This window comes from Phodopus roborovskii, unplaced genomic scaffold, assembly GCF_943737965.1.
Source record: "Phodopus roborovskii unplaced genomic scaffold, PHOROB, whole genome shotgun sequence".
Taxonomy (NCBI): Eukaryota; Metazoa; Chordata; class Mammalia; order Rodentia; family Cricetidae; genus Phodopus; species Phodopus roborovskii.
The window spans coordinates 160,373-177,608 of NW_026126575.1; the positions used below are offsets into that span (position 1 = coordinate 160,373).

The following is a 17,236-nucleotide window of genomic DNA, read 5'->3' on the forward strand; positions in this document are numbered from 1 at the left end:
TGTCTAGTCTCTTAGTCCCCACAGTCTAGGGGCTTTTCTTCCCATGGTGAAAGGTTGCTGCCAATGATGAGCTCACCTCATACTGTCACATCTGACCAAGAAGGGCTCCTTTGATAAGCACCTCAGAACTTGATGACCACAGCCCTCAACTGTCTCAAAGGCCTTTGAGGAATTAAAGGAATTAAGAGTTAAAACCTTCTTCACAACCAAGTTCACAAAACCACTATGAGATGAATTTTGTCTTCCAAGCTTTTGTGGAGTTGATTTCACTGTTTGAAATGGCAAATATCCAAATAAGACATTACAGCTTTATCAACCCCTTCTTTGAAGTCACTTTGAATACTTCAATGTCATGGCTTCTCTCATCATCTTCAAAACTTCAAAAACAGAAACACACACACACACAAACACACACACACACACACACACACACACACACACACACACACACTACACAGCACACAGAGGAGGGGAAGTTGAAGAGGGTCTCTAAAGGTAGGTGAAATTTACAAAGGCACAGAAAGCTCTACAGGGCTCCACGTTAATTCAATTGTAAAATTATCTCTACATGTTGTTAAAACAAACAAACAAACAAACAAAGAGCAAGCAGGCTGTGTTATAGCACATATGTAATTCCAGCACTCATGACTGGTGCAGTTAAACAATGACTTCTGTGTAAAGGAGAATACAGGGCTGAAGAGTAGGCTCAGTGGTTTAGAGCACCTGCTGCTCTTGCACAGGATCTGGGTTTGGTTCCCAGCACCTACATCTGGTGGCTCACAACCACCTGTGACTTCATTCCAGTCCATTTGTTGGCCTCTTCTGGTCTCTGCATACAAATGGTGCACATACAGACGTGCAGGCATGTACACATAAATACAGTTTTAAAATCAGTAACTTTAAAAAGGGAATCAGTCCTATTTAAGTTAATGTCTTTCCAAAAAACAAATAATATGGCACTACATTCCAAGGCACTCCAAGGGACTGAGGCCATGTCAGCATCAAGGCAATGCCCATTTCTCAGAGTGAAGGGCCAGTTGGTAAAAGCAGAGGACATTAGCCTGTGCTAAATGCTGTGAAGGAAAGTAGAGGTGAGCTTGGAGAGCAGGGATAGCACCCTTCTACACTGCAAGGGAATGGAAATGCTTAAATAAGTCATTATATAACCCAGTAATGTTACTTCTACATAAGACAGGCCAGGGAATTGAGAATAAAAATGTGTTCGTTGTAGCTGGGTGCAGTGGTACCCGCCTTTAATTCCAATACTGGGGAGGCAGAGGCAGGCAAATCTCTCTGAGTTCAAGTTCTAGGATTGCCAGGCCTACATAGAGAAAGATCCCATCTCAAAAAATAAGTATCAAAGTGTTCATACAAAAGTGTTATCAGTGTCCATGGAATATTATTCACAAAAGCAAAAGCAACCTAAATGCCCATCTTCTGTTGTTGAATTACAAGCAAAAATATGGTATAACCTCAGAATGAAGTATTAGTCAACTGTAAAAAGGAAGGTGACACTAATCATTCCACAATGTGGATGATGCCAAATAAAAGCAGTTAGACAAAATTGTATGTAATTCCATTTATACAAAACACCCACAACAGGCACATATCTAGACACAGTACATGCTGGTGAGTTGTGGGAGCATTAAGAGTTGACAGAGTATTAAGAGAATTCAAGGTTTCTTTAAGGGAGGATGAAAGACTATAGTGATGTTGGATGCCTGTCTAACTGAATACACTGAAACTACTGTTATCTTTAATAACAGAGAAGGGACATGAACACATCTAGAAGAGCGAACATTCCAAAGGAAGAAAAAGAAAGTGGGAAGACTAGACAGGCACATGCCCAGCTTCAGAGAAGAGCAATGAGCAAAGCAGATGTGGCCAAGTGCAGTGAGCTATGGTGTGGGTACAGATCACACAGAATGCACTAAAATGGACTTTATTTTAACTGTCCCCCAAACCAGGAGGAGCCTGAGGGATGTCTGCTGTGGGGTGGAGAGTAAAGAGGCAGCAAGAACACAAAGAGAGGACCTATCTGGAACTACTGCAGTAATCCAGGCAAGAGTGTGAGCTTGGAATGGTGTTGGTGGTAAGCAGTGGCCAAACAAATTTCAAAGGGGTTTTCCAGTCAATCAGATACAGGGCACAAGGATGACCCCAGAATGTATCTGAATGAAGGGATGAATGAAATGGCTACCAACCAAAATGGGGGAGTCTCAGGGAAGAGTGCAGCAGGGAAGCAAGGCTTCAGTTCAGCTTCACATTGGAGGTGCCTGATGCTGTAGGCACAAGAAAGGCTTCAGCTTAGTGGAGGTCCAACCTGGCATACATACCCAAGAGCATGCGGCAGACATTTAAAGCCACATGGAGTGCAGGTAGAGGGTCAAAGGACAAAGCCCTGGGCATGCCAACACATAGATACTTGGAAACAGAAGATCGTACACAAAATGTGCCACTGTAAGACAGCAGAGGATAAGATCCTGATCATATTTCCCCCATTTCCTTCCAGATTTAAAAATCTAGCCACACAGAAATGGAGATTATGCTAAGTGAAATAAGATAGATTAACACAAACATTGCATGTTTTCTCTCATACAGTGAAATCTAGATTTAAATTTAAGTACATGCTTACATACATGTGATTGGGGTCAGGAATGTATAAAATGGACCATGAAAGGGGAGGAAGAGCTCTTGAGAAGGTGAGGGGAGAAGAAAAGGCACTGGAATATGCATCACAGGAAAGTACAGGGAGGACTACTTAGGGTAGGGAAGGAAAGAAACCAGCAAGAAGAGGCAAACATGGGGAGTGAATTTAAAAAAGCAGAATGATATATATCATGAAAATGCCTATATGCTAACCAAAAACTTAGTAAGGACATTAAAGATACAGACAAAGAAATACAAATCATGAGACACAAGTGTAATTGCAGAACTGTTTAAATTGCAAAAGATTAGAAATAATTAATAGGGACTGAAATAACCACAGTTCATTTTCAATAAAATAGAGGACTTTACATGCACTGACCAATGAAGGCTTTGCTAAAAGCAGAGATAAGCCAGTTTCCATTTGAAGCAGACATATATAAAAACATGTTTATGCATTTATGGCATTTATGGCATTTATGGATTGTCTCTAAGTGGACTGTAACCTGCTACAAGATCGTCTTCTCAAGGTATCAAAAAAAAAGGTCCATCAATTATGGCACAACTAAAAAGCCAAAGTAAAATGAGGCAAGGGTTACAGGAGGACTGTATGTAATCTCTCTCTCTCTCTCTTTTTAATTTTTCAAGACAGGGTTTCTCTGTGCCACTTTGGAGCCTGTCCTGGAACTTGCTCTTGTAGACCAAGCTGGTTTCAAACTCACAGAGAACCACTTACCTCTGCCTCCTGAGTGTTGGGATTAAAGGCGGATGCCACCACTACCCTGCCTCTGTATGTACATTTTATATATTATTTCATGGGTGGAGCATGAAATGAGACACAACAAAATGCTTCTGGAGTAGATTGCATGGGAGTTTTGGTTGCTCTTTTGCAGTCTGGTTCTCCTAAGTATTTTTTATAACAAACATGTATTGCTTTTGTTATTGAGAGAACACAATAAATGATGTTTTGGGGAGAAATCCAAAACTATACTTTTTTCCTTCTGGTTTTTAAACTACCAGAAATCAAGATAGCTAAATCTAAACTGACATGGTGACATATCTATAATCCCAGCAACAAGGAGATGGAGGCAGAGGGACCATCCCAACTTCAAGGCTAGCCTGGATTACATAACAAGACCTTGTCTCAAAAATAAAAGAAATTATGTGTGGAAAAAGAAAATGCCTAGGGAGATTCTTTAATCTAGTAATAAAGATATTTGTCAAATAAATATAAAATGGGTAGAAATACTGTTTTATTGGAGAAACTTTCAGTTTTTAAGAACAGGCATCCAAGAAGAAAGCACACACAGGTTCAAAGGAACAAGACAAACGGGCTGCAATCACCACAAGGACACCGCCTTAAAAAGTGTCACCTACCTCCTGATGAAAGTAAGTACACTGGGTGTCATAAATAAGACTTTTCTTACTTTATAAGAAGGAAGAACCAAGATCCTGTTTTGAGGCGTATTAAATACAAAATATAAAATACTCTTTGACCCAGATGAAGGGGGAGGAAATCCTCCTACACCTCAAGTCTCATGCAATAAAATCCAGAGGTCTGTTGAATCCGCCTTTTCGATTCATGTACTGCCTATGATAAAAAGAGAAATACAGTTTTTAAAAATTTGGGACTGTTATTTTAAAAATATAAAAACATACTTCAAGAATTCAAACTAACAATACCTTCTAAAATGTTTCACCTGAGTGTGATGCTGTGTGCCTATCATCACCAGTACTGCAAGGGTGGAGGTATAAGAATTACAAGTTCAACTCCAGCCTGGGATACATAGAGACCTTCTTCTAAGAGCAGGGCTGAGGGACAGTTTAATGGGTAAGAGCGTTTGACTTCCAAGCATGAGAAATGAAAAAACCTAGGCATGGCTGTGTGTGCCAGCAGTGGGAGGGCAGAGGAGCTCACCCACCAGTCTAGCCAGAACTACAAGCTTTTCTGGTTCAGAGACCTTGCTTCAAGGCAATAACGGCGGAGCTACTTGCTTACATGTACACAAGAAGGAAATTTAATACATCAGAACCCAAACAACAAAGACAGTATATTTTGCAGGAGCCAGTCTTGGTGGCACAAGTTTGTAATCCCAACACTGGAGTGGTGGAGGCCCAAGCATGCACACACGCGCACACGCACACACACATGCGCAAACAATTTGGAAAACTTCAGTATTTGCTAAAAGCACATTTAACCTTTAACAAAATTTTCTTTCAAATATGAACTAATTTGGACTCAAGTATAAACACGGCACAGGAACCATGCATACCTGTACTTCCTCTTCTGAGACACATTTATGGCATAGGCATTTACAGAGCCATCCACCTTCTTCCCCTGCAGAGAAACAGAAAGCCCGTATTAAATACATGGATCACAGAGGAGGAATCCTGCAGGACATTTTGAGAGGCAAGAGCCATTCAAGTGAAAGGCCCAATGAAGAACAGATAACCCTAGAAGACATCCCATGAACTCTCAAGTGTTACAACTCTGCTCATATCTAAGTATCAATACAGCATTCAAAAAACAAAACATACGGGGCTGGAAATGTACTTAGTGGTAGGGCACCTGCCTAGCATGCACAATCCTTAGCACCACAAAACAAACAAAAGCAGTAAGCATTCAGTTTTCATGTGATGTACAAGGCAGGTTGGAAAACAGAAGCAGATTCTAATTTCCTTCAAAGAATCTTTTGAGGGGCTGGAGAGACAACAAAGTGGTTAAAAACACTGGCTGTTCTTCAAAGGACCCAGGTTCAATTCCCACCACCCACATGGCAGCTACAATTGTCTGTAACTCTAGTTTTAGGGGATCCAATGCACATAAACATTAAAACGGAAACAAACAAACAAACAAACAAACAAACAAAAAAGAATCTTTTGAAACGAGATAAAAGTTCCCATATTCACATTCTTGGCTCATAATATTCTCAAATCAAGTTGGAATAATTTTTTAAATGTTTAATTCTCATTTCTTGCTCAGAAGATGGGCTCTTTGACATTTACATCAGGAACTGGAACTTGGAGCAGGTACATGCTGAACTGGTGGTGTTGGCTTTTCCAAATGTGCATTTCCCTTGTTACTATGGTCCAGATTCCATGCAGCCCATTCCTACTTGCTCCCATGCTGCTCCTCATGTCTGAATCCCCTTCCCTGGCCTTATCCAGCCTTCAGCTATCTGAGAGCTGTCCACTGGTCAAGCCTAATTCAAATGACCCAGCTGCTGACAGTACCACTATCTATTCTAATTCCTGAATAGTAACAATATCAGCTGTGCCTTCCCTGAAGCACCATGTATGTAACCCCTTGATACTGTGCTCCTTCTCCTTAAACCATATGATGCTGCTTTTTGCTTGTCTGTTAGTTTTAAGATGGACTCCAGCTGCCCAGGCCAGCCTCAATATGTAAATGAGGATGACCTGAACTTTCTGACTTCTCTATTCAAGTGCTAGGATTATAGGCATGTGTTACCACATCTGGCTGGAGGCTGCAGCTTCTTGATGGAGGTTGTACTCTCAGGGCCTAGGCTACTATACTTTCAGAAGTCTAGAAAAAAACGACAGCTTGATGAAAGTCACTGAGCACTGAAAAAAACAAACAAACAAAAAACACACTGGCACAATCTCAACCCTCTTCCATTAGGAATGTGGCTTATCTATGTGGAACATCACTGCTCAGTGCATTAGGGTAAAACCAAGGATCCTACCACAGAAAGTGTGTACAGGTGAGCCCACATTAGAAATGGAGTTAAGACAAATATTTTCCATCAATTTTCTTTCCTCCTTTTTGTGTGTGGTATAATGTGCCAATGTATGTTCATGTAGGTATATATGAAAATATGTGTGTGTGCATTCATGTAGAGGCTAGCAGTCTATGTTAGGTGTCTTCTTGAAGTGCTCTCCACCTTTAAAAATTTTTTTTGTTTTGTTTTGTTTTCAGACAGGGTTTCTTTGTATTGCTTTGGAGCCTGTCCTGGAACTCACTCTGTAGACCAGGCTGATCTCTAACTCACAGAGATCCACCTGCCTCTGCCTCCATAGTGCTGGGATTAATGGCATGTGCCATCACACCTGACCTTTAAATTTTTTACATTTCCCTTTATTGTGCATGTTGTTCACAAGCACACATACCACTGAGCCATCTCACCAGTCCTTCACCTTACTTGAGACAGGATCTCTGACAGGAACTCATGAATTCAGCTAGAGTGGCTGGCCAGTTCCAGGCACCAACCTATCCATTTGTGTTTGTTTCCATCCCAATTGTGGGGGGACATATGTGCTCCGCTGAAACTGGCCTTTTTGTAGGTTCTGGGGATCCAAACTCAAGTCCTTATATTTCCACAGTTTGCACTTTGTCAACTGAGCCATCCCCCAAGCCCCAATTTGGACTTAATTTTCTACTGAAATTTAAATTTCCAGAGAGGAGCAGTGATACTGAACCAACTAGTGAGGGTGTTATCACTTGAGCTCCCAGGAACAGGAGGTAGACAGGACCTGGAAAGATTAGCTTGCAAAGGAGCATTATGCTGACTTTTTCACTGAGTTCTATTTCCAGAGGCTTACTCATTTTTTGGAAGCTTTTGGAGAGCTGCATATTACTAACTATAGTCTCATATATTACATGTTGGAAGAAAAATTATCCATTAGTAACAATAAGGAAACAATGAATGCTTAATAAAAAGGAAAATGAATGAGCCAAGAGACTTAAACTGATAGACATGAAGCCAACTGCACATAAACTAAATTAATACCTATGTGGGGTCATTAGAAAATAACCATGTATGGCTGGGCTGTGGCTCAGAGGTGTATAAATGACCTATCATGCATTGAGCAAAACCAGACCAGAGAAGAACCCTGACCCCAGCTGCTCTCATATTATGCTACAGTGCACTTTGTGGCATCTAACTTAATGCCTCCTTTATGAGCAAACCTCTTCTGACTGTAGTAAGCCAGTGTCTTGAGACCTTTAAAACTCTCAGGAATTACAAATATGAACTAGGAAATAACAAGACCAAAAACCAAGCTCCTTTGTTACTATTCTAAGAACAATAAAACCGTAATTACTTCATTCTGTAAATACTGTTATTTGTTAGATGCACATTAATAATGATTTGTAATCATTACAAAATACTATGAATAAAAGGAGGACTTTAGCTGGGTGTGGTACTGCATACCTGGAATTCTAGCACTTGGGAGGTTGAAGCACGAGGATCATGCCTGTCTCAATCAGCAATGCTAACACAGATAAGAGAATTTGGGATATTCAAAGACAAAAAGCTGAGATGTTAATAGTGTTAAATTCCAAAATGGGGTTTACAAAACCACTGCAAGAACAAGTGTGTAGACAGGAAAATGTTCCAAGATATAGTTACAGGAGAGAAGTCCAAAAAGGACTTTAGCAGCACAGGAAATAATTCAAAACACTGGCAGTTGGGGATAGAAATTAGAAAGTACTATGGTGAAGGAAATATCAGCAGACGAAGAGAAAGCTTACAGAGTGGAGAAACATGAATCAATACAGCTACACATGAAGCACAGTATTTACATCAACAGTATACACACGACTGCAACAGTTAAACATCAAACACGAAAGAAAAAACCTTGTCAATCAATAAATGAGCTAATGAACTAAAGACAATTCCCAAGAGAAAAAACACAAATGACCAATAGACATTTATCTTTAATTACCAAGGAAATGTAAATTAAAACTACTTCATCTTACCCTAGTCAGAATAACTATTATCAAAAAAACAAATGACGGGCTGGGGAGGTGGCTCAGCATTTACTCTCTTCCAGAGGATCCAGGTTTGGTTCCCAGCACCAACATGGCAGACACAAAAAGTCTGTGCTCCAGGTCCAGCAGATCTGACATGAACTTTTAGCATTTTCAGACACTAGGTATGCATGGAGTGCAAGTATACACCCATAGTCAAGACATTCATTCAAACAAAACAACACTAAACAAATCGATTAAAAAAAATCAATACTGACAAGAATATGGGCAAAAGGAACCCTTCCTCACTGCTAGTGGGAGTACAAACTGGTAGGTAATATGCAAGTCTGTATGGAGGCTTCTCAAACAACTAAAAACAATGCCATTCCCGGGCAATGAATTCTAAGTTCCTCCCATCACAGAGATACTAATGCATCTATGTCTGGGCTACACGATTCATAGTAGCCAGGAAACAGAACCAGCCCAGAGATCTACCAACAGATGAATCAATAAAGACACATAAATTGGGAATAGTGGTGCCTGTCTATAAATCTCACCACTTGGGATGTAGAGGCAAGAAAGTCAGAAGTTCAAGGTCTCCTCAATTACATAACAAGTTTGATGCCAGCCTGGGTAAGTGATATCTTTCCCCCTCAAAAGTGACTGTGAACTAAAATCCTTGCTTCTTAACCCCAGCACTCAGGTAACTAAGGCAGGAAGATTTGGAGGATTTCAAGTTTAAGGCCAGCCTGCGCTACATAGTGAAACCCTGCTGAAAAAGAGTAAAAATCCCTTGCTCTAAGACATCTACAGGTTCTAATCCCTTAATGTGGCATAGGAAAGGGAATAGAAACCCTGATTTTGCCCCAGAGCCTCCCAATGGCCCCAGGCAGTCACTGCACTGCATTGCTCTTAGTGAAGTTTCCTCTGCATACCTCGTATCCTCATACAACAGCATTCTGCTTCAAATCTGCTCCTTGTCTGCCTCACCACTGCCTGCCTTTGAAAATCGACATCCTTTGGGCTGCAGATTCCCTGAATGTAATGTACTTTAGACATCCTCTGTATGTGTTTAACCCCCTCAAAAACTGTCTACAACAAGATAAGGTGTGCCTGTGGAAGTTAGTAGTAACAGTAAAAGACTACAGAACACCAGGACAGGTGCAAGGGACAAATAACCTAGAAAATGTAACCGGTTCCATCTTTTACTTACTTTTGTGGAGTCAAAGGAGGCAAATCCCATTAATTTCATCATTTCTATTTCTTCCTCTGTTTTACCCTCCAAATCTTCTTCTGCAAAAATAAGTTTTTAAAGTCTTATTATATATGTGGATGCACAGAGATGTACACATGTACAAAGGAAAAGAGTATCAACAGATTTGCAGACATCTCACCTCACCAGCAGAGAACAAATAAAGGTAACTCAATCAATAGAAATTTACACAATGAACCCTATAAAAGGTTAGTATTTCAAAATTACACATTTGTTTTTTTGAGACAGGGTTTCTCTATGTCCTGAAACTCACTCTGTAGACCAGGCTGGCTTCAAACTCAAGAGATCCACCTGCCTCTGCCTCTGCCTCCTAAGTGCTGGGATTAAAGGTGTGCCTCACCACTGCTCAGCCAAATTTACACTTTTCAAATGACTGAAACTATGTAAACAATTCTGCTTACTCAGCATCATTACCAGTAATCTGACGTTCTTTGCTCTTTGTTTCTTTAGTTTCTTTCTTCTCCTCATCTCTTCTTTCTTTCACTCGAGAAGGGGAAGGAGATGTGGATCTATGTCGCCTCGGAGACCTGGTATTTATCAAGTAAAGGTATTAGAAACACAGACCAGGTGATTCTGTGGATCTGCAGTTACCCATGAGCCCCTGACAGGTGAAGCCAGACCACAGAGACCAGAGTCCATTCTGCAGAGCAGATGCCTGGGCTCTGATAGTTGAAAGAAAAACAACCAAGGTTAGAAAAGTTTTGGGAGACAGAAAATCTACCTCAAAGTGTCTAAGATGGACTAGACAGATGGATGCATCGGTGGCTAAGAGTGAGTACTTCTTTTGCAGAGGACCCAGGTTTGGTTCCCAGTCATCTGTCACAGCAGTTCCTGGGATTCCACACCTTCTAGTCTCCATGGGCACAAATAGGCATGCATGTAGTGCATGTAGTGCATGTAAAACGCATGCAGGTATGCATACACTCCTATTCACACACACACACACATAAATACATTGTCAATATTTTTAAGAAAGTCTTTAATGGGACTGGTGAGATGGCTTTGGAGGTAAAAGTGTTTGACAACCTGAATAGATTCCAAGGACCCAAGCAGTGGATGGATCAAAGTGACTTCCAAGTTGTTCTCTGTTATCCACATGCCCACCCACACACCCCCTTCAAATGTAATTTAAAAAAAAAAAGAAAGAAAAAGAAAAAAAAATGTTGCTAATAATTTCACATCCTCCTAAACAACCATTTGAAGAGTCCATTTCTACCATCCTGCTAAGGCCACTTGTTCTTAACATTTCTTACTCTACCAAGCACCATGCTAAGTGTTCCCATTCATTATTCCTCACTGCTCTTCAAGACAATTCTCTTGGGCTGAAGAGACAGCTCAGTGGTTAAGAACCCTAGCTGCTCTTCCAGGGGAAGACAGATGGCTTCTAGCACCTACCCTATCGTTCACAATTGTCTGGAACTTGTTTCAGGGGATTTGAGCAAACACATACTTAGGACATAAAAGTAAGATAAACATCTTTTAAAGACTAGTCTCTTATGCAGTATAATTAAACCATTTGCCAAGAGTAACGTTAGCTTTAGAACAATGTGTGATTAAACTCTGCTATTTTATAAAACCAGAAGTCCTTTTATAAGTTATAAAAGCAAAGTTAAGGGCATCTTCCTGGTTCTTTGTTCTCTGCAGCTTTATAGTGAAGCTTCTGGTTTGCTCTCTACACTCACCTGGAGCGTCTTCGGTGTGGGGATCTTGAGCGGCTCCTTCTGCGATCCCTCTCCCGGGACCTGGACCTTTCTCGGCGCCTTCTTTCTCGATCCCGGGATGTGGATCGGGACCGCCTACGCTCTAATATAAACATCAAAACAGTAGAGTTATCTCAAACACCTAGAGTTGTTCTATTGAAGTATAATGCAAGCTACTTCTAACAGTCACAATCAAGACAAACAAAGAAGTCAGCCAGGCATGGTGGCCCAGTATTCAGAAGGAAGAGGCAGGCAAATCTCTGTGAGTTTAAGGCCAATGTGTGTATTCCAGAGTAGCCACAGTTATATAACAGAGAAACTCTGTCATGAAAAACAAACCAACATACAAAAGTAATTCCTGGGCACATTAAAACACACCTGTAACACCAGGACTGGGGAAGTGGAGGCAGAAAGATCATAGTTCAAGACCAACCTCTGCTACATAAAGCCCTGTGTGGGAAAAGAAAGGATAGGGGTGTTGCTCAGGAACAGAGCACTTGCCTTGCACGTGAAAGGCACTGGGTTACACACAGTAAAAAGGGACCAAAAATCATAACATATTTTGACCCAATATATTCAAACTATAAACACTTCAACACATAATTTCACTTAATTTACTTTAAAGTCAGGCAAGGTGGAATATTTAAAATCACCCCATATTTCTACTGTTTATACAATAGCTTAATATTCAATTATATTATCTGATGAATATTTTTAACACAACAGTTTGTGTCTTGAAAATACGGTTGTGTATGAGGGTATATTTCCCCCCTCCCCCACCACACTTGTTCAATTTTACCATTTCTTGTACTAAGTAGTATATTGGTCAAAGTAAAGGATAATGCTACAAAATAGTTATTTCCCCTCAAAGGAAATCCACTGCAAATTGTAAATTACAGTTTGCTTGAGGTCCTGGTTGTTTAGTTAAAAAAAAAAAAAAAAAATCGAGATTCACCAGTTGAAGAAGAGCTTTGTTCTAAACATCTATAGACTCCAATTCTAAACCCTTAACATAGGTAAGGGCACGGAAACCCTGAGTTTCTACAGCTCCACCTTACTGTACCCACCGGGGCTGGGGTACAGAAGACAATATGTTACTGCGGTATCAAATTATAAACACTTCCAACTAATGACACTAACATTTGGTAAGCATTTGTTGGCCAGGGCAATCACATGCTGAATGTTACGAAAGGTGATGTTAATTCTCATATCAACGCCACGATGGCCTGGCGTTGGTGGCACACGCCTTTAATCCCAGCAACTCGGGAGGCAGAGGCAGGAGGATCTATGTGAGTTCGAGGCCAGCCTGATCTACAGAGCAAGTGCCAGGACAGGCTCCAAAGCTACACAGAGAAACCCTGGCTGGAAAAACGGGAACTGAATTAAAAAGAAAGGTGGGTTGAATTAAGCATGGTCACCCAGAAGCTAAGGAACTGTGGAATTCTAATTTGAGGGCAGGGCTGAGCACCGCAGACCCCGGCCTCGCCCTGTCCCGCACTCTTTCGGTCTCTCTGGGCTGAGGACGCAGATTGCGCCTATCATCGTCCGGGAGCCACAAGAACTTCTGGACTCACCCCTCCGCGGGGAACGGCTACGGCTACGACCCATCAGAGTTCCACTCCTCCGACCGCCCCGGAAACAACTTACAACTTCCGGAGCAGCCGGAAGTTGCTTCTGCGCACCGTCTGGAAACCTACCAGAGTGTGCTGCGAGGGTTCCGACTGCTCAAGCAAGTCGATGCCACCCAGTCCTGCCCCGGATGCAACTCCCCGGCCTGAAGTTCCAGGAGAAACTGACAGTCGCTTACGTTTCTTCAAGTTCTTTTTTTTGTTTTGTTTTGTCTTGTTTTTTTGTCGCAATTTCCCCTTTTGTCTTCATGGAGGACTCACCTTAGCTGAGTATCCCTCCACCCAGCGCAAGTTCCCTCCCAGCGTTTCTCTATATGTGTAAAAGAATCACACCAATTCTATATTGTGTTTTTTGAGACAGGTTCCACTGTGTCACCCTCGTTGCCTGCTAAACTTGCCATGTTTAAAACTTGCCATGTTTAGCAGGCTGCCCTCAAACCGAGATACACCTGTCTTTGAAAACAGCATGAGCAATCCATTTATCCATTTCTTTTATTATCCATTTCTTTCTTTCTTTTATTTTTATTTGTAACCCTCATAAGAAACGAATACACAAAGGTCGTAAGTCGGCTTTATGTTTTCTCAGATGACAACATTGAAATTGTGTCCTAAACTACTATGGCAATTTTAGGAAGTTTTATTGTTTATTGATTTATTTTTATATGTATCTGGGTGTCCCCAGAGGCTAGAAGAGGGCCTGTGCATCCCTTGGAGCTGGTTGTTAAGAGACAGTAGGTGCCAAGGAAATGAGCAGCAAGTGCTCTTATGCCCCTGCACTCTGCACTCTTCAGCCCCAGCCATGGTCTTTTAAAAGCAAATGGCTCTAATATTCTGTTCTATTCCCTCAAAGAACCCTCCAGAAACTGCCATAACCTTCTAAACAAAAGGCTTTATGGTGCACAAAAACAGGAAAAAAGTTCCCTTGCTCTCAAAAGATGGGCTGTGTTGCAGTAAAATATGAATGTGCTAAATGGGAAAGGCTTGCAGCCTCTGCTGACAGAACTGGTGCTTTTTGCTAGTCTTGCCAGAGTAAAAAGTTTGGGATAGGCTAGGTTTAGTTTGCAAACACTTGGCCCATTAGTCATAATGTTAAAAAAAGATAATACATGTTTATGTATCTAATATCTGTTCCCAACTAAACTACAATTTCCACCTGATTCCCATATTCTTGAGATTATGGCATAAATGTGTCACGGTATGGAAGAGAGAGTTCAAACGAGTAGGAGTCTCGGTCTTAGAAAAGGAAGACTTAGGGATATTCTTGGATAAACAATACTAACAGTTGAAGTCACAAAGAAGGTAGGGTAATTAGAGGAAGCCAAAGACTCTGTGTGCATTAAAGGTGTAAGAGAAATACAACACAGTGGTTCCAGGTGACCATAGACTTGCACCCACCCCTACCCCAGAGTCCATACAGGACACACAACACCGGATCCTCAGCATAAAGGAGATTTATTGCCTGGGGGAAGGAGGAGGTTGGGGAGGTTGCAAAGTCAGTAGCAGCTAGGAAACAGTGAGTGAGCTTTTAAGGAGAAAAAGGGGAAGTCTGTGCTAGGGCAAGTTGGTAAATCCTGACTGGACATATTAGCCAAATAATGAATTTTGATTGCTGGACCTTGGGACTAGCTTTAGGAACGTACTCTAATTGTGTTTTTAGTTAAGGAGAGGGTAAAGGGCAAAACCTATTGGCACCATATTTGCCATGTTTGGGCCTGCTAGACCCTTCAAAAACACTTCAAAAAATTTCTTCAGGCTCTCAGAAATGTCTGGGAAGTATGACAAAGTTGGTTTAATAAACATTTTTTGGATGCCTGCTAAATGTTAGCCAGTGTGCTACTCCAGCATTAAGGTGAAAAGATTGATAGCATGGTCTATGCTTCAAGAGACTTGCAATCTCAATTATAGAAGTTGATGATGGGCATCTTCATCATGTGGTGGAGAAGATGGTGTTAAGTGTGTTATGAAAAGATAAAAGGCCATCCAGACTAATTTGATATTCCAGGTGGGTTTCCCAGAATAATATGCCCCAGAGTTAGGATTGCCCACTATGCTATGTGTTAGGCACTATTGTGTGAATACAAGTTTTCTCACACATATATACACACATATGTGCATATAGGCATAGTGCCAAGCACCTTTACCTGCTTAGCCATCATCTCACCAGTTGAATAATATACCTTTTGACAATGCTTATTGAGAAAGGAGTTGGTCTTTGTTTGCAACGTTCATAACACGATGATATCCATATGGAAGACACAGAAAAGGCAATGAAATAGTGCTTCCTTTATTATTTGAGGGCTTATTTGCCAAGGAGTAACATGTGATACTCTCCTACCCCTAAGTGCCACCCTATCAATTCAGTGATCTTTCTGTGTACACTTAATCCAGTCGGAGAACCTGATTATATTTTAGCTTGTAGGAAAACCTGCATTCTACTTTGTTAGTATACTATTAAGTACAACGAACACACAGCAAATGCTTTCCATACAAGCACCCTGGAATTAGAAACAAGGGTCTCTGTGAATTCCAGCCAGCCTAGCCTAGTCTACATACCAAAACTGAGGTCAGCCAAAGATACATGGAACACATACGATTCTGTTTCAAACACACACACACACACACACACACACACACACACACACACACACACACACACACACCCCTACCTCATTAAAAAAAAAGGAAAGGAAACAAAGACAAGAAAAATTATGATGATTATCTAAATAGGTATTTGGGGCAGGCATTTGGCTAAATACAAACAGAACCCAAGATCTGAGGAAGAGGTCAGAAATAGAGATAGAGGCAAGGGATTTATGATTCACAGGAGTCCAGGAGATTGTCCTGAGACAGCCCCAAGTGGTGTGTGAACTTACATAGAAGAGGAACAGTCTGCAAGGATGCCAAATTACAGTCATCAAGTATGCAAAACTACTGGAGGACAGTGTATCAGAATCCATGGGGATAGAGCTCTGGGAAGGAGGGCTTAGTCCTTAAACAGACAAGCAAAGAAGCCTGGCCCTCATCTTCAGAGCCTGTGGATGTTGCCTTATTTATGAGGATGTGCAGGTGAGGTGGCTGCCCTCAGTGACCCAGGAGGGTCCTAAGTGCCTTCTTGAAGGTCTACAGAAAGGCAGAGGAAGGGTGATATGGGAAGCAGGTCCTGAGACCCCAGTGGCAGGGGCACTGACAACAGAATGACAGCAACAGAAGCTACAAGAGGCAGGGAGCGGATTCTTCATGGAGAGCTGCAGAGGGAGCAAAGCTCTGCTGACACTCTGGTCTCAGGCATTGAATCAAGTTCAAGACTTCTGGCTTCAGCCGTGGCAAGAACACATTTCTGTTGCTTTAGGCCAATAGTCTGTGGTAATTTAGTACAACAGGGTCAGGAAACCAAACCCATTAGCACAGCAGGGAACCCTATAAAATAACTCAGCAGGATAGGAATTCTAGTGAGCTGCCTGTATTTATCTTTTCCTATCTAAAAATCTCCAAACAAACCCATATCAAAACAAAAATCTGAATAACAGGGCAAAGAAAAAACACAACCATATTAATAAAATATAGAAAAGGTTATTTGACAAAATTTACCAAAAGGTTTGGCAAATCTTGACCCAAACCTTGGCCACTGACCACTAACTCACAACAGCTTAGATTTAAACACAGAATGCAAAGGCATGGTACCTAAGTCTTTCCAGCTGTGGCAAAGTGGCTTATAACAGAAATGTGTTCCTTACAGCTTTGTACCTGTCTGGTGAGGCCTCTGGGTTCTGGCTGCTACCCCAGCAAGTTCTGCTTGCTGTTTGTATGGTCCAGCTCCTTCCCATCCCCACTGGATTGCAGTTTTGGCTCTGCCAGGAAAGCTGATCCAATGTCATCAGCAGCTATGATGTTGAATTGCAGTGTGCTATGCTTTTTCTAACTGGGTATTTCCTGTCTGTCCGCACTTTGTAACTTGGGCTGACTTGGAACTTAGTATGGGGCTCAGGTTGTCTTAGTCTCCTGGGTGTTGGCTGTGAGCTGTGCAGGGGACTCCAGGCATGCAGCGCTTTCAAGAGCTGTCATGTTCCCATAATTAACCCAGAAAACCTACTGCACTTTCTCACCAGTTTTTTTTCCTGTCCTGCCAGCCAGTTCCCAAATAATGACACAGAGACTTATTAATCATACCGCTTCGGCCTATAGCTTAAGCTAGTTCCTAACTAGCTCTTATAACTTAAGTTAACCCATTTATATTAATCTATTTTCTATCATGTGGCACAACCTTTCTTCCATCTTG

At 41.5% G+C, this 17,236-nt stretch overlaps 1 protein-coding gene across 1 annotated transcript; it reads right to left on the minus strand.

Annotated features, from left to right (window-relative positions):
• Positions 1-3,877: 3,877 nt before the first annotated feature.
• On the minus strand, positions 3,878-12,971 carry Snrnp27 (small nuclear ribonucleoprotein U4/U6.U5 subunit 27). Its single transcript, XM_051203289.1, has 6 exons — positions 12,907-12,971; positions 11,315-11,435; positions 10,047-10,159; positions 9,573-9,652; positions 4,920-4,984; positions 3,878-4,237 (listed from the first exon to the last, which is right to left on the minus strand). Exons 1-6 carry the CDS (start codon positions 12,938-12,940, stop codon positions 4,183-4,185), a joined length of 468 nt encoding a protein of 155 aa, XP_051059246.1. The 5' UTR covers positions 12,941-12,971; the 3' UTR covers positions 3,878-4,182.
• Positions 12,972-17,236: the final 4,265 nt, after the last annotated feature.

Bases quoted from the DNA above. Each gene is read 5' to 3' on its own strand.
- Snrnp27 (XM_051203289.1), bottom strand. From the start codon at position 12,940: ATGGGTCGTAGCCGTAGCCGTTCCCCGCGGAGGG. The intron at 11,436-12,906 runs GTGAGTCCAGAA...TGTTTATATTAG, and splicing joins TAGCCGTTCCCCGCGGAGGG to AGCGTAGGCGGTCCCGATCC. The intron at 9,653-10,046 runs GTAATGATGCTG...TTATTTTTGCAG, and splicing joins CAAAGAACGTCAGATTACTG to AAGAAGATTTGGAGGGTAAA.